This window comes from Alexandromys fortis, unplaced genomic scaffold (assembly GCF_014885135.2).
Source record: "Alexandromys fortis isolate MF-2015 unplaced genomic scaffold, M_Fortis_MF-2015_v1.1 scaffold_8_1_9099942, whole genome shotgun sequence".
In the NCBI taxonomy this organism is placed as follows: Eukaryota; Metazoa; Chordata; class Mammalia; order Rodentia; family Cricetidae; genus Alexandromys; species Alexandromys fortis.
Window position 1 is genome coordinate 3,929,491 of NW_026067898.1, and position 20,456 is coordinate 3,949,946.

Genomic DNA, 20,456 nt, shown 5'->3' on the forward strand with positions numbered 1-20,456 from the left:
GCTTGCTTTATTTGGCATACTATTAGATAATGCTCTTGAATACACTGCTTACAAGGGATGTCAGATTTTTTGTGTTTCTTCTTTTAAAAATATTATGTCCGTATAATGCAGACAACATGATTCTATGGTCCACATAGCAAATGGTTACTCAGGGAAGCAAATCAGCTTCCACAGTTACCCATCTTTTTGTATTGTTTTAGTGACAACATCGGTTCTTTGTTTTGTTCTTACCTGCTCATCAGGAAACATTCAGTAACAGGTGAGGGCCAGGTTGTAACTAGAACTCAATCCATCAAAAAGCCAAAGACAGTCCATTTTGTGCAACACAGTTTCTTACCACGGTGTCTTAGTAGGTTTTCTGTAACAGTGCTAAAACACTATGATCAGAAACAGCTTGGGAAAGAAAAGGGTTCTCTCAGCCTACAACTTTCAGCTTACACCATTTCACTGAGGGAAGCTGGAGCAGGCATTCTTAGTAGGAACCTGGAGGCAGGAACTGAAGCAGAGGTGGCCGTGGAGAATGCTGCTTACTGGCTTGCTCAGCCTGCTTGCTTACACAACTCAGGACCACTCTCAGCTATGGCACCATCCACCAAGGGCTGAGCCCTTCTGGGCCAATCGTTTATTAAGGAAATGGCCCATGGGTTTGCCCACAGGCCAGCATCATGGAATCATTTCCCACTTGAAAGTCCTTTCCAATTAGTCTAGCTTATGTCAAACTGACCTGATACCAACCGACACGCATATGAAATACATCTAGGAAGAAAAGGGGATGCAGGAGATGCTGGGTTCTAGAAGCCGAAGAGTAGTGGAGGTGCTGTGGGCTTTCCCTTTCTCTTCCTCTTATCACTGCTGCTTGCTTCTGCTGTGCTAGCATGTGTGGTTGACCCACCGACTGAAGATGCTGCAAACAAGGCTTCTGCTTCCAGTCTGTATAAGGCATTCTAGGAGGAGAGAATGAAGAAGTCAAGACTCCATTTTACAGAACTGAGAATTCTTGCAACTGGTCCATTAGGCTAGAATGTCAAGTCTCTCCAGGAAGTTTGAAGTATTTTTATTAGTTTGGAGTGTATAGGCAGGTGAGAAGTAAATACCTCTTGATGAACTCGACAGCTTAAGAGTAAAATGTCTGCTATAAACATGTGTTGAAAACAACTTTCTCCATTTTAATTTGCAGTGAGTGCATCTGCAATATTCAATTTAATCACAGAAATGTGTGGGAGAAAGACATTTCCGTCGTACTCTTGATCCCCTACCCAAAGTAAATTGGGGTCAAATGAATGAAGATGTAATTAACTACCTGAAATGATGCAGAAAGAGGCTAGTCATTTACTGACTGAATAAGAATGAGCCAAAGTTTTTCTCTTGGCTATTTAGATTATATTACAGATATTAGCATTTTAAATGAAAAGGAAAGGGCATATAGATATTTAAGCTATGATAATTAAAGGAAAAATTAGCATCGTGACTAATTATCCCAGGTATGCAAGCTATCTCTGATTCAACACCTGAAATTCAATCCATAATCTAAAGAAGAAATGGTACCATGCCCAGATATACAGAAAAATATTTGACAAAATCCAATTTTTATTTATGGTCCAAATTCAATAAACTAGAAAGAGTTGACAATGTCCTCAGCTTGATAAAGAATATTCCCTAGAGTGGAGTGGTAGTCACTGGATGCTGAGGGAACGGTCAGGGACTTACAGTCTCGCCTGTAAGAAGAGAGGAATAAGCTAATATGGAGAATTAGATAATATAGGGCCTACCATGAACTGCAATGTATTACATTGTGAAAAATGACCAAGGGTAGACTCAGTATTTTACAAAAATGTTAAGAATATGAACGGATATATAATAGTAATCATTCTAGCCACTGCACAATGCATTGTTTCAAAAGGTCACAATGTAGCAAAACTACGCATTTTTCTTCCATTTTCCATTTGTAACTAAATTGGAATACAAATTTTGGGTATATCCCCAAAGGATGCTCAATCATATCACAAGGACATGTGCTCAATATGTTCATAGCAGCATTGTTTGTCATAGCCAGAACCTGGAAACAACCTAAATGCCCCTCAACTGAAGAATGGATAAGAAAAATGTGGTACATTCACACAATGGAGTACTACATAGTGGAAAAAAATAATGACATCTTGAAATTTGCAGGCATATGGATGGATCTAGAAAATATCATATTGAGTGAAGTAACCTAGACCCAGAAAGACAAATATCATATGAACTCATTCATAAGTGTCTTTTAGATATAAATCAAAGAAAAACCAACCTACAATTCATAATCTCAAACAACAATGAAGACCCTAAAAGAGACACAACTGTCACCCACATTCAGAGGGCCTACTTTGGTCATAGGCAGAAACCCCAGCTGTCATTCTGGAGTTGGTGAGCTCCCTCTTGCTCAGGTCAGCTGTTTCTGTGGGTTCTCCCATCATGGTCTTGACCCTTTTGCTCATCTTATCCCTCCTCCTCCTCCACAACTGGACTCCAGGAGCTCGGTCCAGTGCTTAGCTGAGGATGACCGCATCTGCTTCCGTCAGTTACTGGATGAAGGTTCTATGGTAACAATTAAGGTGGTCATCAGTCTGCTTACAGGGGAAGGGCAGTTCAGGTGTCCTCTCCACAAATAAAAAAATACAGTTTAAAAAACATAGTTTTTTTAAAGGTAGCTTAGCATGATTTTCTGTGTTCAATAATAAGATTTTAACCAATGACTTAAATTTGACTATTAAGTATTAAAATCTCAGAGTCTGAAGACATTCTCTGGATGTTTGCTCTCAATTCCCAGGTCAGACGTTGCCATTCTGTACAATGATCGCTCAGTGCTTGAGAATCACCACGTGAGTGCGGCCTATCGGCTTATGCAAGAGGAGGAAATGAACATCTTTGTAAATTTATCGAAGGATGACTGGAGGTGAGTGTCAGAGGAAACCCAAGGGTGTTGAACCCCAAGGACAATGTTTTTAAGTTGTTAGTAAAGTGAGGAAAACAGGTGGAATAAAACCCCCAAGACTTAGCAATAGCAATTATGAGTTGGCAAGAAATACTGTGGCCTGAAAATGGAAAACAACTCATTTTTAGGGAACATATTAAGTGGTGTGGTTATTATAAAATCATAAGTGTCAATGAATAAGATAATGTCTAGCTTTTGTGAGTATGATGGCGTTGATAAGGTCACGGCTCTGTGTTCAGAATTTTTAGAAAAAATAGTGTGTGAAAGAGAGAGAGAGACAGAGAGAGAGAGAGAGAGAGAGAGAGAGGGGAGACGGGGGAGTGGGGGGGGGAGTTGGCACGTTCAGCTTTTAAAGGTTGCTTAGCGCATGCGCACAGGGGTTTAACATGGCTACCTCATACTCAGATGATGTATGCGTTTAAGGGCTTAGCTGAGTCATACGTGAATGATGTGATCCACGTCGCACATGGGTAACACACGCTTTAGCATCTCTGGGGGGCCAATAGGCACTTCTGCCTGAGGGCTTGTCTACAGAAGCATGGCCCCTAGAATTGAGAAGTACCAGCCTCAGTGGCTGAAATCATTACAGTGTGACCCTAGATATCTGTGGAAACGTCCCACTCCAAGGTAAGGAGGAGTCAAATGAACCGTTCTCCCTCCTTTCGATGCCTCTGCAGGGATCTTCGGAACTTAGTGATTGAAATGGTGTTATCTACAGACATGTCAGGCCATTTCCAGCAAATTAAAAACATAAGAAACAGCTTGCAGCAGCCTGAAGGGTAGGTTACTGTCTGGTGTCATGTTCAAGGTCTGGGGGTTGGGACTTAGAAAACAGTTGGTGATTGTTTAGTTCTGGTAATTTGCACATGTCTTTGGTTTGGCAGGATTGACAAAGCCAAAACCATGTCCCTGATACTCCACGCAGCCGATATCAGCCACCCAGCCAAAACTTGGAAGCTGCACTACAGGTGGACCATGGCCCTAATGGAGGAGTTTTTTCTGCAGGTGCCTTCTCTCTCTGGTTTGAAAATAGCAACTGTGAATACTGACGACGTGATTTTGTTTTTTTAACAGAACCCAGCGCTTCTGACTTATATTTTCAATAAGCCAGGGCACATAGTTAAGATGCTTGGGAGAGTTCAGTACTGTTTTAGGGAAATACGTTAGATCACCCAAAATAGTACCAAACGTCTTTTAGAGAAAGTGATGTCTTAGATATGAGAGCGTGGCAGTAAGGAAAGAAAGGAATAGAGAAACAGGTTAGAATCATGTGTTATTAAGAGGTAAGTTTGGGAGTAGACACAGCAAATACCAATGGAAAGAGCAAAGGAGGACACCCAACCGTCTATGTATATCTTCTCTCAAATTCTAACGCAACCTGCAGCTGCAAAGGAGGCTGAGGAAAATGAGGTTGCGCAGACACATGTCTAACTGAAACCAGTACAAGCCTGGAAGAGGCAAGCCCTGCTCTCCGCTGCAGGCGTGTTCAAGTTGTCTCCTGTGTGGTGCCCCTGTTTTAACATTGCCAAACCCAAAGTTGGGATGCTACACTCTAGACTGATGCTAATGATTCAGTTGCCTTACATTCCACAAGTTAAACGCTCAGTCTTCCCAAAGACAGGCTCCACTTCAAACTTCAGCCCCGGGGGGAGGGGAGGGCATGTTGGTTTCTGACTAGCTAGTTACAAATTCAGTTCTTATAATCTTTTCTAGAGTTGGTAATAGAGTTTTGTTAGCCCATAGAAGTCAGGGCTTATACTATCCTGACAGCTGGAATTTTATCATAAAGGATGCAATCTAGTAATGGCCAGATAAAGCAGTTAAGAAAAGGATGGGAAGTGTCTCTGACATGGGTGTCTCTATGGTCTCTAGGTCTCTAGGTCACCTTCCTGAAGGGTGGGGAATGACTCAGACATGGCTGTCTCTATGGTCTCTAGGTCTCTATGTCACCTTCCTGTATCATGAATATGAACCCCATAACTTTTTTGAATTTCAGTGTCCACAGAATTGTGAATTTCTTTGCACAGGTGAAAGACTTGTCAAAGCATAACACAGGGCACTCTGTGAACTGCAAAACTAAAACTGTACCTAGAGGACATTTTGTAACATTATATATTTTTATTATTTAAAAAGACCAAAAGTATAAAACATATGACCTGTTTTTTAATCTTAAGAATGTAGGTGAAATTTAAGAAAATTGAACTAAAATAAGCTGAGGAGGAAGTAATAAATGTAAAACCAAATTCAGTGAAGCAGAGCGAAGAGAAACAATAGACAATTTTTTTTTTTTTTTTGGTTTTTGTCGAGACAGGGTTTCTCTGTAGCTTTGGAGCCTGTCCTGGAACTAGCTCTTGTAGACCAGGCTGGCCTCGAACTCCCAGAGATCTGCCTGCCTCTGCCTCCCGAGTGCTAGGATTAAAGACGTGTGCCACCACCGCCCGGCTAACAACAATAGACAAATTTAACAGAGAAAAACTGAAAAAGTAGTGAAATTTCTTGCAGGATCAAAAGGATGGAGAAACATATATGCAAGACAGGTTATTATAGTAGAGCTTATGTATGTCTAAAGGGTATGAAATAGTATGAACAATTTATGCTAAAGATATTAATAGCAGAAGTAAAATTGCCAAATTCTTTAAAAAATATATAAATTAGCAAACTACACACAAAACAAAGCTACAGTCTAAATAGTCGTATACTTATATTTTAATTGAATTTATAATACAATTCCACATAAGAAAATCCAGGATTTGAGCTAGTAAGATGGTCAACAGCTAGGAGAACTGGCTGGCTGCTCTTTCAGAGGAAATGGACCTGGGTCCAATTCCTAGCATCCACCTGGCTGCTCGCAACATCTGTACCTCCAGTACCGGGGACTCTGACATCCTTTTCCGGCTTCTGTGGGCACCAGGCACACATGTAGTTCACAGACATACATATAGGCAAAACACCCATACTCATAAAAGTAATTAATTCTTAAAAAAATGGAAACCCAGAATTAAATGGCTCTAGTTTTTAACTTTAATTTCAATTTCCATTATTTAATTCAGTTGAGAAATATCAATTTTCTCAAGAATTTTAAGGCAGAAATAATGTCAGTTTTACTCAAATTTTTCCTGAAAGAGGAAGAAGAAAATTGGCAGTTTATCTCTCAGAAAACTTGACAAAGACGTTTCAGATAAGGGAAATTATAACCCATATCTGTCATGATTCAAGATGGGGAAACTCTTAAAATATTAGCAAGTCAAATTCAATAATATTGTAAAAGAACACATAGCATGGCCTGAGCTAGCATGTTGAATGTTTCTTTAATCACACTGAACTATATTAAAAGAATAAAAAGGGAAAATCATATTGTCATGTCAATAGATTCACAGAATACATTTGGCAAAATCCAAAATTTAATTGCCCAAACTCCCAGAAATGTAGTTAGAAAATGTCGCCTAGCCTAGTAAAGGGTCAGAGAGTCATAACTAATGCAATCCTTGAGGTGAAACACAGAATATTATTATGCTAAGATCAGAGTATCAACTCCATTTTTATTAAATGCTTCATTTGAAGTCCTAACCAGTACAAAGAGGTTCTAAAAGTACACAATGAACAGAGTGGATAAAATGAAGCTTCCCTTATTGTAAAAATCCAGTAGAACCCACATGGGGTGTATGATCCATCGTAGTTGTTTCCACAAGCAAGGAACAATTTGACAATTAAGTGTAAAACAGAATGCTACTTATGAGAGCATAAAAGAAAATATTAAGGATTATATTTAGCTAAATTCATACAAAACTACCACAAGGAAAACAAGAAAGGTATAGTATATATATGTATATATGCATACATATATAATTAAAAGGTATCTTACTATAATTACTATATATGTATATATGCATATATATGTATGTACAAATGAACAGATAGTTCATATTAATGAGTTCTGTAGTGTGTTTTCTGTGACTGTGACAAAAATACCAACCAAAAGCAGATTGGGGAGGAGGAATCTGTACCCTACCAGTTACAGCCATTATCAAGGAAAGCCAGGGCAGAAATTAAAGCAAGGTTGCATAAGAACAGAGTCTGACTTCTCAGCCCCCTACTCTTGGAATTCAACTGTCATTCTTGTTTTATTTTGGATTTTTTTTCTTTTCTTTGTAGGCAGAGGCTGCTTGTTCATTTCCTGACTTCCCAAGCCCAAAATAATCACACAGAAACTATATTATAATTAAAACACCACTTGGCCTATTAGCTCAGGCTTCGTATTAACTAACTCTTACATCTTAAATTAACCCATTCCTATTAATTTATATTTTACCATGAAGCTCATGGTTTACTGGTAAGGTTCCAGGACGTTTGCATCCTTCGGCAGTGACATAGTGTCTCTGTGACTCCATCTTCTTTTCTCCTCTATCTCTGCTTGGAATGTCTGCCTTGTCCAATTCACAACATACGAAGGGGAATCCCACATCATTATTTTTGCTTGTGGGTCTCACACTGTAGCACATTCTGGCCTAGTACTTGCTCTATAGCCCAGGCTGTCTTTGAACTTAAGGCCTTCGTTCTGCTCCAGCCCCCAAGTGCTTTCATTAAAGGCATGCACTACCACACCTGGCTCTTCAATTGCTGTTGAGCAAAATTAGAAAATTAATATAAATATAAAACATCAGAAAAAAAAAACAGTTAAAGAATGATGTAGCTTTGAGAGCTTTTAGGTAACAATTGTCTCCATCTCTTCTTCTCCCCCTCCCTCTCTCCAGCTCCTCCCTCCCCCTTCTCTGTGCATGTGAATTCATATTAGGAAGACTGAGGGGAAGTTTGGGTTGTGCTCATGTCTAAATCAGTTTTGTGTTCATTTATTTAACAAGTCTATTACTTTCTGACAAATGACATAGAAAATGTTAAGCACAATGTATTTGGAGGGCAAGGTGAAGGAGACCAGCTCTTTGTTCACCTTCTCCAACCAGATTTCTTTGTGTATCTGGTCAGCTGCTTCAGTTCACCCTCTGTCCAGGAGGAGTAGTGTCCAGAGGAGACCAAGGTCGCATGTAGAATCTACAGTCCTGAGATACACTGGTTTTAGACTTTGATTAAATACCAGTGGCAGAGGAGGCTAGACATGAGCTTTTCACGCTTCTCAGTACATACAATGTCTTTGCTCTGAGTGTTTAACAAATCAGCCCAGGAGTTTCCGACTAGAATGAATACATTTGGACGATTTCAGTGGTGATTGGCATGGATGACAGAGGTACCAGCTGAAATGATGACCAATAGCAAGGAAAGACAGATCCTCTTTATGTCTTCTTAAACACGTACTAATTGGTATGATGGAAAGTTAACATAATTAAATTGAAAAATAACTACTTACATTAATTTTTCACTGTGCACACAATAAATAAATATTTTCTCTTTCCAACTCATTATTTTATGATACATAGAAACAATCTCAATTTAGGAAAAATCTTCATCTATTAAGCAATATTGTCTTATAAGTCAGAGAGAAACAAATGATTTGAAACGTAGGACATCTGCAAGGAAAAGATAAAGTCGTGATATTTTTTAACTCTAAGATGTATATAATCAAGTTCCTGTTTTCTTTAGCATTGCTAGATGTCATTTAAAGTATGACAAAGTAAATTTTGTTTTCATACTACTAAAAATATATTCAGTTAATCCATTCTTACCCAAAGACAAAGCACCAATGAAAATTACAGGCATAACTTCCCAAATTAAATGAATATAAAGAACTATAGCTCAAAATGTTAAAATCAAATCTAGCTGCAATTTGTCACAAAGCACTGTAAGCAGCAGTTACACAAGCAAACCTAACATTTGGTAAAAATATAATTAAAGTACAGAATAACATTCTATCATAAATATAACTGGATGTAGATGTGGCAGTTACTACAGCCATTAAACAGTCCAGTTGTTTGGGAGACTGTGAGAATTTCCAAGGGCTATTTTTAAATGGCGCAGAGGCAGCTCCACAGAGAACATTTCCTTGTGCAGGTTGTCCAGGCACTGCTGAATAGGTGTACCATTCCCACCTCCATCTGAGGTTGCCTATGGATCCAGTGGTCCCTCATATCCTATCCTCGGGGTCTGATGGTGGTCTGAATGGTACTGACTACTCTTGAGGCCCATACCAGGTCTTGGTGCAGAAAGGTTCCCAAGGCTTCTGTACTTCATTCTCTTTCGTTTCCTTTATCTATTGAAAGCTATAAACACTGTTTCAGCCTTGGTGAAATTCAAAGATAAAGTATTAGACTGACACCTCGCTGATAGCTGTCAGCGCCTTCCCACTCTCCTTGGAAAGCAGAAAAATAATTACTAGCTGTTTGTCATGGCCACTCAAAGCTGAAACTCTGAGAGGCTGCACAGGAAGTGCTGAGCGGGGAAAGGGCTCTCAGATGCAGGAGATCCGACTCTCCACCTGCATTTTAATGGGGCCACTTCTGCGGCTTCAGCACCTGGAGGCTCATCCCCAGAACACAGTGCCGAGAGTCGGGACCTCACAGAGGGCTACTGGGTAGTTAATGGAGTGTGGCATTGTCCCTTACCACTTTCATAAGTCAATTAAAACACTAGAAAATGTATTTATACAATAAGTTATTGATTCTAGAGTTATATTTTTGGTCTTCTAAATATAGTGCTTTCAGTAGAATGCACAGCGTTCAAGAAAAGTATTAAATAGCTGTTATGTAGAATATCTACAGACTTGACCTTTGACTTCATTGAAATAAGAAGTAGGTATCCCTGCCCTGGGAGAGAATAAGGACTTTTTAAGGGTGGTCAAACTTACACTAAGGTAGCACGATTTCCCTTTGAACACCTCCCCCTCTCCCTCAGCAGTACGTCATAGTGCCCTGTTCAATTCTTTCATGGTCTGGCTCAGAGGCTCCCTGTTGGCCTGTATCCAAGACCTTTATTCATTTCCAAAAGTAAATAACACTTTGAAATATTTGTAAATAAATTGAATAATTAATGCATCTTAGCATTCTGTGCTTTTAGCAATAGAAATTTTATATTCTAAATTAATTGAGAGGTTCAGGAAACAGAAAAACAACATAAAAACCCCAACTCCCTCTACAGGAAGGCCAAGTCTGCATCAAGTGTCAAAGGCTTATGCCTTGGATAAAAATGTGTCTTTAGCTTTCTTTAAAATGGAGCTTATACAGAGTACGTCATCACAGTGCCTTTTTCAGACCTAAACAATCTTTTTATGTCTTGCAAAGAACCATCTCCTATAGAAATAGACCCATTGTCGTGTTCTTAAGCTGCAAGCAGTAGCTCCTTGACCACTAACGCCAGCCAATGCAAATATGATCCTGTCAATCAAGGACAGTTGTATCTGTAAATACCAAATAAACATCTTTAATATCATATTTTCCATTAAGTCCATCCACTGTCTTACTTCTATTTAAGCAACGTTAATGTTATGTTTTAATATAAACTCTTAAGGATACTGCTATTCCATAATTAACTATTGATGATATTTTGGAACCTTATATCATAAAATCACTATTTTCAATGGGACAATAAATCTTAGTCAATGAATGGAAAGAGGTTTCAACATGTTCATGCATTCCAAAAAAGCAGTAAATGCAAAATCTTTCTTTTTAAAACTTGGTTGAGTGGAATCTAAATAATGAAGGAAAGTCTATAAACTTGGTTCTTAATAAGCTGCCCAATAATACAGAAATGACTGATCCATGGGGACTTCTGAAAGCTGAAATGTTTGTTCACTCAGAGTCAGTGGGTTGTAACACTAGAATGTTACTGTGTTCGCACTAGAGCAATTCCTCAGAAGAAAACTGTTCAAAAAAATTATATAACCTTAGATTTTAATGATAAAAATAACTAGTAAGTATTACTGCTTAAAAGGTTCAAAAACGTGATTGTTCAAAGTCACTTTCTAGACTGCACAATTGCCTTAAATTCTCCAACTTGATTCTGGTCGTTCATTTCTTTCCCCAGGGAGACAAAGAAGCTGAATTAGGGCTTCCATTTTCTCCACTCTGTGATCGGAAGTCTACGATGGTTGCCCAGTCTCAAATAGGTAAGACTGAAGAATCGTGGCCCTGGAAAGTTGGCGGGACTCATTAGTGTTCAAATGTGTGTAGCACAGTCTTCAAAGTCTTCCAGGCCAATCCCACGCTTTAATCGTGATACACTGTGGCTTTGGGTTGAACTGGATGATGTTGAATGAAAATCAATGAAGGGTTTTCACACAAAGAATTCAGTAAAAGCAGCTGTTGCTGTCAAGGTCAGGTGGAAGAAGTCTGTTTTTCAGGGTAATTGTATGGAAAGGGGTGTGTGTGCGTAGAACACACAAGTCAAGGCGCTAGGCAGCCAATTGAAGTATTGGAAGGGGTTTGCATCACAAACCAAGCAGAGTCCCTGCTTGCTTAACTGTTCCTATGCGCATCCTGACTCAAAACACTCTTAGTCAGAATAATTGTTATTCTTGGCTGTAATCCTAGTAAATAAGGACTTTCTTCTTGTGTAAGGGACTGGCCCTTTTGTTTTGTTGTTTTGCTGATTATTATTTTCTATGATTTAGTCCTTTAGACATAAAGCAATTCAAATAAGATATTAACTTTCCTATTGTGTTATTGCTAGCTTTTCACAATTCTTTAGTGGGAGGGGGATTCTTGAAATATGAACCGATAAATCAGCAGCGGGAGATCTGCAAAATGATACTCCTTCCAGCCACATGTATTCTTACCTTTATCTGTGTAGGGAACTACAACTCGGTTCATTTATGAACACACATGCTTGTTAAGTGGCACAATTTTAATATCTGATCCTATTCTGAAAGCCAGCATCCCTACTCTGGAGCTGGTCTCTGGCGTGCCTATCCCAGCATCCCTACTCTGGAGCTGGTCTCTGGCGTGCCTATCCCAGAAAAACTGCACCTGTCACCTTCCCCTTCCCAGCCAACCTTCAACAACTGTTCAGAGAATAAAACACCAGAGCTTACAGAAAGTGTGGGTGCTGTAGACTCAGGACCTCAACTATCACACTGGGAATGACAGATTCCCAGTGGCTGGTGGCTCGGATACACATTCCTCTTAACTTAGTTGGTAGAAGTGCTGACTCATTGTGCCCTGCACCTGGGGTCCCGTCTGCGCTCTATGCGCTAGACCCCAGTTCGCAAGCTTCGGGAAAGGGGCTGGAGGTTGAGAACACAGACGCAGAGACAGACCGACACACAGACCTTTAAACACTTGATACCAAAGCCACTCTTTATTAGCACCATGTAGGCTTAAATATACTGCAGTCAATGGCCAACAGGTGAAAATCCCATCCTCTGATCCTCTAAGCTAGGCACAGCTTCTAGTAACTTTAATTAGCAGGTTCTAGGAGGGAAGAGCAGCTGAAGGCCAGGACTCATTAGTCCCAACATCACTGGACAGTTTTTACCTGTGCCAGGGAGTTAAAATTCTGGGTGGAAAATTAGTTTTACTTTGAATTGAAGTGTCAGTTAAGATACAAAATTATTGAAGACTTTTGTAAAAATTAGGGCGTGTCCCAACAAGTCCTTGGGAAGTGTCTAGCTTCCAATATTTTGGTCAGTTATTGAGTGGATAACTTGGATGTATGTATATGTCACTTCAAGGCCCTCCTCTTCTTGTATTCAAGTCTCTTTTCCCAGGCGGGTTCAAGGAACCCACCAATTGAAGCATCCCATTGCTCTTGGGGCCTCAAGATGTTGCATTCCCGGGGCTGAAAACAGTTACTGTCTCCTCTTTCACCTCAACAGCAAGAGGCAGGTGCACAGTCGCGGACAAGGCGCCGCGCTCTGCCTGTCACTCCCCGTCCTGATGAACACTTTAAGCTTAAGTTATCAGTCAGTCTTGACGTCTCCAAGTGGTGGGATTAATGCTGTCTGCTGGAGATTGTAGTGTTCTCTCTGCCGATTTGACAGCCCACGCCCACACACCGTGAACTAACGCTTTACATCCGGAGAATAATAAACAGCCATCGAGAGAGCACTCCGAGGCAGCAAGGAATAAAGAAAGATAAAACAGAAGTAGCTGTCTTCCCATGGCCTGAGGTGTGGGGACCTTCAACGACCTGGGTTCTTTAGAAATTAGATAGTGTTTCTTTCTGGCCCATAAAGGCTGTAACCAAGTAAGGTCCATTCCAAAGGGGAGTGGCCTCTTGTTGAGAAGAAAAGGCATCCCTGCTCACTAGAGCTGGCTTGACAGATAAACAGCATACAGGGTGGAATACTGACTAGGAGAGACCACACACTTGAACCAGGGAGCTTGCTTGTCCGTTCTACTACTGAATACGTTATTATACAAAGCAGTTAGCCGTCCACATATGTCCCCGGGACTCCTCACTGTGACTGGCCTTGGGAACCAGGAAGCTGGAATACTTGAATGTATCATTCCGTATGCTTTGCCTTTTCAGGTTTCATTGATTTCATAGTGGAGCCAACATTTTCTCTCCTGACAGACTCAACGGAGAAAATTGTTATCCCTCTTATAGAGGAATCCTCAAAATCGGAGTCTTCTAACTATGGGGCAAGCTGGTATAATTTTGTTTTGCTTATTTTTGGACTTTAATGTTTTAATGAGCTTTTGCTGGATTTATATCCCTTTCCTCAAAGGTAGGCAGGCAGTTCTTAGAATAATTATTGGGCAGCACTGCCATCTTGTGGCTGTCTACTGCAGTGCATGCCCTTTGCCACTGATCAAGATCCACTCTTTACAAAGGAGACAAAGGGTGTGTGTTGGGTGGGAGGGGAGGCGAAGGAGCTGAATGAGCAGGGAGAGACAAACCCTTCATCAGAAAATATTGTATGGAAAGGGTTTTTTTTTTTCAATTTAAAGATAGAGGGGAGAAATAAGTGAAGTACTCTAGAGTGTGTTGAGGAGAGACCCAGGCCCTCTCCGTGTGGGAAAGTGGATGTGGGGAGAAGCACCTGCCACATCCTGGCATCTGGGCCTAACTGACATTTGTCCTACTCCAGCGCATCTTGTCTCAGGTGGTACCTTAAACTTATTGTGTTTTGATTTTGTTGGTTGTCCATGCTAGCTCGTCCACCATGGTTGGGTTCCATGTTGCTGACTCCCTGAGGCGGTCAAATGTGAAAGGCGTCTTGAGTGACGGGAGCTATCCTCTGGACTACTCTCTGTCCGCCGTGGACCTGAAGAGTTTCAAAAACAACCTGGTGGACATCATCCAGCAGAACAAAGAGAGGTGGAAGGAGCTAGCTACCCAAGGTACAGATGTTGATGGTTGTCTCGTTAGCTAGTCTCATAGTTCGGGCTCTTTCGCTTGATGTTTCTCCGTGGTAAACTGCACGACTCCTGCTGGCTTTTGGAACTTGATTATTCCTGAGAAAGCTGGCTCTGATGCTGGCTGAGAGAGGCTCGTGCTTCTCAAGTCAGATGAGCTGCAGCTGTGTGTGCTGCTGGGCGGTAGCCATGCAGGTGTGAGGCATGGAACAATAATGGGATAAAAATTTGTGTTTGCTGGGTGGTGGTGACACCACTCACCTTTAATCCCAGCATTCAGGAGGTAGAGGTCAGTGAATCTCTTGAGGCCAGCTTGCTCTATAGTCCAGTTCCAGTAGGGTTGGGGTTACACAGAGAAACCCTGTCTTGAGAGACAAAATACCCCAAAGAACCTCCGTGCATTTCAGTGATGCTGTCAAGACTGTCTTAGCACCAAGCAAGGCTGCTATCTGTTTCTGTGTCTACCCGAGTGTCTAAAAAAAAGACAGGGGCTGGAAAGATGGCTTTGTGGTTAAAAGCACTTGCTGCTCTTACCGAGGACCCAGGTTTTATTCCCAGCACCCACAATAGGCAGGTTATCACAACCTGTAACTCCAGATCCAGGATCCAACAATCTCTTCTGGCCTTCCATAGATATTTGCAGAGACGTGTGTGTGTGTGTGTGTGTGTGTGTGTGTGTGTGTGAGAGAGAGAGAGAGAGAGAGAGAGAGAGAGAGAGAGAGAGAGAGAGAGGAGAGAGGAGAGAGATATGCACACACATGATTATATATATTTATAGTTTTATATAACTCATAGAGGTCCTCCTACTTCTGACTCCCAAGTGTGCCACCATGCCCGGCACAATAAATATTTTCAAAAGAATAAAAGCCTCACATATTATTGTATGTGCAGAGTAGAAAGGACTCTGTGAAATGGCTGGTAACGACACTGTGTTTCTGTAAAGAAAGTGGCTAGGGCAGACCTGCTTTCGGTTTTCATAAATGACCAAGATGCTAAGCAGGAGCAAGAGCGTAGTTTCAAGCAGGGAGGTTAGGAAAGGCATCACTGAGAAGGTGATAATTTAGAAATAAGTAAAAAAGGGGGTAAGAGAGAGGGTTAGGGACGGGCCTGGCATGGAAGGCCAAACCTTTTCAGAGAGAGGATGAGCAAGAAGAGGTTAGATTTTGGTGTGTGTTTGAAGGGAGGATTTATATGCTTATTTGTAAAATGTATAGATGCTGAATATAATCAATACAGAGTATACCACACAAATGTGTTACGTATGTTTTATATGTGTGTGTCATTGTACAATATGACTTAAGAAATTTAACTCTCTACATTCACCCTGGTATCAAATCCTATCTGTTCTCCTCTTGAACGTCTCCTGAATCCAGCTCATTATCTTACATGCATACTGATCGAGCCCCCATCTTTTGGTTTTTAGACTGTTAACACAGTTACCGTTACTACTTAGTCTAAACTCTCAGTTTTCTTCTAGATGACAAACAGTAGCCAGCTTTCTGGTACCCTTGTTGATACCAGCGTGAATATAGAGGAGAGAATTTTAAAACAGCCATTATATAATCACACACAGAGATAAAGAGAGAGAAAAAGAGAGATTCTATAGATGGTATATTCTATATATGCATCTATAACATATAAATTTGTATGTTGTCTTGGTTATTTTTCTACTCTGTGATTAAACACTATGACTGGGGCAGCTTATAAAAGAACATGTCTGATTTGATTTATGGTTCCAGAGGTTTAGAGTCCACAATGGTGGAGGGAAGGAAAAGCCGAAAGTTCACAGCTTGCTCCACAACCATGGGCAGAGAGAAGATACCGGAAATGGTGTGGGCTTTTCAAACTTCCAAGTCCACACCAGTGACACCCATCTCCCCCCAAAAATCATACGTCCTAATCCTTCTCAAACAGTTCCACCAACTGGGGACAAAGGATTCAAATATGAGTCGGTGGAGGCCATTCTCCTTTCAAACGTCCACATTTACTATGTCATGATAACACTCAATCTAGATGCATTTTATAACTAGACATTTAATCCCCTTCTATGAATATGGTGTTTCATAATAAAAATGAAAACATGATCTGCTACAAAAAGACACCTACCTTGAAAATCCATAACTATCAGTCCATGTTAATCTGCTGTGGACCACGGTCAACCTTCAGGTACCCTGAAGGGACCATGTCTTCCTCCTAACTTCTTTGAGAAGAAATGATGACATACAGGTGATCTAGTGCTCATCAAAGTTAGAGGAGAATCCCAGAGGTCTTGCCAGCATCTGATCACTCCTCACATCCCAACACATCTTCAGAGTCCTGCTACTCCTGGGCAGAGAATACCTGTAAAACCTTGGGTTCCAGTGTGGGAAGCACTCATTTGTAATGAAGTGAGTTAGTATTTACACACCCTTTAAAAGAATGCTTTCATCCAGGAAATCTTCTCCAGGGAGCTGAATATAACTGTCCAGAATTGCTGTATGTAGACTTTTTAAAATATGAGGCATTCTTTAAAGTAAAATGCTTTCTATTATTCCAGAATGTTCAGTTTATGTTAAATTTATTCATTTAGCCTAAAGAAAAATGTCCTCCTTATCCATCCATCATTTCTCAACATCGTATATCTCTGCCCAGTCTCTGTTTTTTTTTTTTTCTGCGCTACATAAGAGCTGACCAATTTTAGGAGGATGTGTGGCTATTCTTTTAGTGGGGTGGACATTTGATAAGAGTAAGAAGAATAAGCTGGGGAGTGGTGGCACATGTCTTTAATCCCAGCACTCAGGAGGCAGAGGCAGGCAGATCTCTGTGAGTTCAAAGCCAGCCTGGTCTACAAGAGCTAGTTCCAGGACAGGCTCCAAAGTTACAGAGAAACAGCAACAAAACAAAGCAAAAAAGAAGAAGAATATTGTGTATTTTGTATCCTAGTGCTCTGCTGGATATGTTTATCAGGGGTAGGAGGTTTGGGGTAGAACATTTAGGATTATTAATGTGTAAAATCAAATCGACTGTTTCCTTTGCCTTTATCTTCTCGTGTCTGATGGTTCTAGCAACGATTATATTTAATAGGGCCGGAGAAAGTGGAGATCCTTGTCTTATTTGTGATTTTCCTTGCAATATTTTTAACTTTTCTTCATTTAACATAACGTTGGCTGGGAGCTTGTTGTGTTATTACCTTTATTATGCTGATTTATATTCTCGGCTCCCTAGATTATCCAGGACTTTTATCATGAAGCATTGTTGGATATACTGAAAGGTCTTTTCTATATATAATGTTGTGACCATGTGGTCTCTGTCTTTGAGTTTATTAATGTGATCAATTATATTTATTGATTTATACATGTTGAAATATCCCTACATATTCAAGATGGAGTCGACTTGTGATTTTTGATGTGTTCTTGAATTTGGTTTAAATGTATTCTGCTGATATTTTTTGGAATCCATGTTCACCAGGAATATTGATCTAGACTTTTGTGTGTGTTTTTGTCTGGCATTAAGTGTACTGCTGGCTTCATAGAAAGAATTTGGAAGCATTCATTCCCCGTCGTCTTTTTTTTTTTTTTTTTTTGGAATAATTTGAGGAAATTTGCTTTTAGTTCTTTTTTAATGCTGAATCCACACAAATGTACTGACACTCCTCAGTATTTGGTCCCATGCATTTTCTATTTGCTAAAAGGCCTCCCCAAACCACCTGATGGATGCCAAGGAGAAAGTTGAATGCATGAGACATTACCTAAGACTTCTTCTATATCGGAATTTGCTGTTTTCTGACGCTTCAAGGATACTTGCTTCCTCTAGCTTTGCATTGTGAGCATGGATAATGGACACAAACAAGGCTTCACAGCAGCTCATGTGGCCTTGGACTGCTGTTGGGCTGGAAAGGGGCTCGTGGAAAGGTATGGCATAGGCAGGTGGAAATGAGGAAGAGATAGGTAGACTGGCAGCTGCATTGTTGATCAGAGAGTCGCTAAGTCATACCCCAGTGGCTAGACCAGTTATAAGTACACTGGAAGTTTGTCAACTTTATACCTCAGAGACCACTACACACATAAACACACGTGCATATATGTTTATAGTTGCGTGTACACAAATAAACATGTACTCTCATTTCTGCTCTCTTTAAGTACCTTTAGATTTACACTCAACGTTCTGGTTTTTTTTTCTTCCCCCCCTCTGTCTCTAACATCCCTTAGTTGATCAAAGCCAATCTAGATCTTAATCCATCTAACAAAACAAAAACCCCTCTTCCAACAGGGTCTTGCTACCATTCAGCAATGAATTCAAGAGTAGACCAGAGTAGGGTCTGACCAGCTGCTGAAATGGTCTCAGGGTACTGATCCATGTAGGACATTAGAACCTTCGTGAGCCAGTGCCATTTGCTGTCTATCCAGCCTTTTGGTGCATATTAATAGTCACCAATTAAACTTTATATTTTTCGGTATATAGTCATTCCTTCATCTACAGAAAATAGGCTCCAATATCCAATAGGCCTGAAGGCATGCACAACTCCTAATCCTCTATGTACTACATTTTATTATATGGATCCATATTTATCAGGTATTTTTAATTTTGTTTTGATGTGTATGGGTGTTTTGACTGCATGTATGCCTGTGAACTTCATGTGTGTCTGCTGCCAGAAGAGGGCCTTGGATTCTAAGGAACTGGAATTACGGACAGTTATGAGCCACCATGTGGGTATAAAGAATTAAACCCGGGGCCTCTGTAAGAGCAATTAGTGCTCTTAAAAAAACTGAACTACAGCTCCAAGCCTCCTTTATACATCCTAATATGTAAATTAGGCCGAGTAACTAACGGAAGACAGCATGGTAATCACACACTAAAATGAACTCTGTAGCAACACACTATAATAAAAAATATAAATGGGTACTCAACCTCTTTCTCAAAAAATCTTACTGAAAGTTGTGTTGAAATCAATATAATGGATCAGTTCCCATAGCTTTGGATTTCTGTGAGGACTCTGTTGTTTATGTGAGTTAGTAGCTAAGATTAGTGGGAAAAGGATTTTCTCATAGTAAAAATGAACAAGTTCTTCCTCACATCAGTTTTTAAAGTGGCTTTCAGACAGAATATTATCTCTTTATATAATGTAATCTCCAAATACAGGTATAGTAACATTAATGCATAAAACTAACGTCTTTCATGATAACCTCTTATTTGATTCTGAAGATGTCTACTTGAGCCAAAATTGATTAAAATTATTTTTTTTCACATCATATGAAGATCATCATTGACAAATACAAGAGTCATGAATGATTCTAGTAGCAAAAGCAAAATATACTGAGAATTAAGAAAATATTGATTGCATTTGATTTTATAATTTTACCACAGAAGACTCTAAAAGCGTGACTAATTTATAAAACTAATCACAGGCTATTTTTTTTATCATTATTCCTTCACACTTTCTCTAGATTGTTAAAATAAGTACCCTTTTCTTTCAGAACCCAGATAAAATCCACAGGAGCATCCTGTTTTTTCCTCAGTAACCATCAGTGGGTAAATCTTCCTGTGTGCTGACAGCTCTAATTTGATCAAAAGACTTGGCAGTTTTGGCATTCTTGCTGGAAGTCCACCGGGGCCTGAGTAAGAAAGGGACTCCGTTTTTGCAGATTGCTCAATTGACATCAGAAACCCCAGACATAAGAAACCCCTGACCAACATCTTTGTGCCTTCAAATGTTGGCGCAAATAGGATTCTGTGACACCTTTGTCGACTGAGATGATGCAGTGAGTGGCAATAAATGTTCTCTGAGCAACTGACCAGTAATTTCGTCCTGTCTTCTGTAAGACGACCGAGATAGTTCTATTTCAAAAGAGCATTTTCCAAAATTTCTGAAAGGAAGCACAGACTTCAGAAATTTATCTTTAATATAAAATCCAACACTTCCCTCTGAAAAGGCTTTACTACTCTCTACCATTGAAATGATTTATGAAAATAAAAAGGAAAATATCATACAAGTAATGTTTATAATTTATATTCTAGTGAGAATGAATGGCCAGGGCAGAATGACTTAACACAGTTTGGGTTGGGTCTTGAATCATCTGCCACCACAGAACTTAGTTTAAGTCTAGCTAAGTCTTAAAAAAAAATCCCTTAAAATATTTCAATTGTGTTTTATTTTATTGTTTTTAGTAAGTGGTGTGTGTGTGTGTGTGTGTGTAACGTGTGTGGCTATAAGTGACAGAGCCTGTGGAAGTCAGGGAACCACTTTCAGGAGTAGAAACTCTGAT

General features: G+C 40.0%; 1 protein-coding gene across 3 annotated transcripts in view; it reads left to right on the forward strand.

Annotated features, from left to right (window-relative positions):
* Pde1a (phosphodiesterase 1A) overlaps positions 1 to 20,456 on the forward strand; it is a 163,630-nt gene that overhangs the window by 125,690 nt on the left and 17,484 nt on the right. For 2 of the 3 annotated variants that reach the window (XM_050120167.1, XM_050120175.1), the window contains exons 8-13: positions 2,807 to 2,932; positions 3,649 to 3,750; positions 3,856 to 3,976; positions 10,940 to 11,021; positions 13,385 to 13,505; positions 14,012 to 14,199. In XM_050120167.1, the coding sequence (XP_049976124.1) occupies positions 2,807 to 2,932; positions 3,649 to 3,750; positions 3,856 to 3,976; positions 10,940 to 11,021; positions 13,385 to 13,505; positions 14,012 to 14,199 (740 nt within the window). Of the gene's footprint in view, positions 1 to 2,806; positions 2,933 to 3,648; positions 3,751 to 3,855; positions 3,977 to 10,939; positions 11,022 to 13,384; positions 13,506 to 14,011; positions 14,200 to 19,667; positions 19,988 to 20,456 lie in introns of those variants that run through there. The other variant, XM_050120170.1, reaches the window with a different exon arrangement.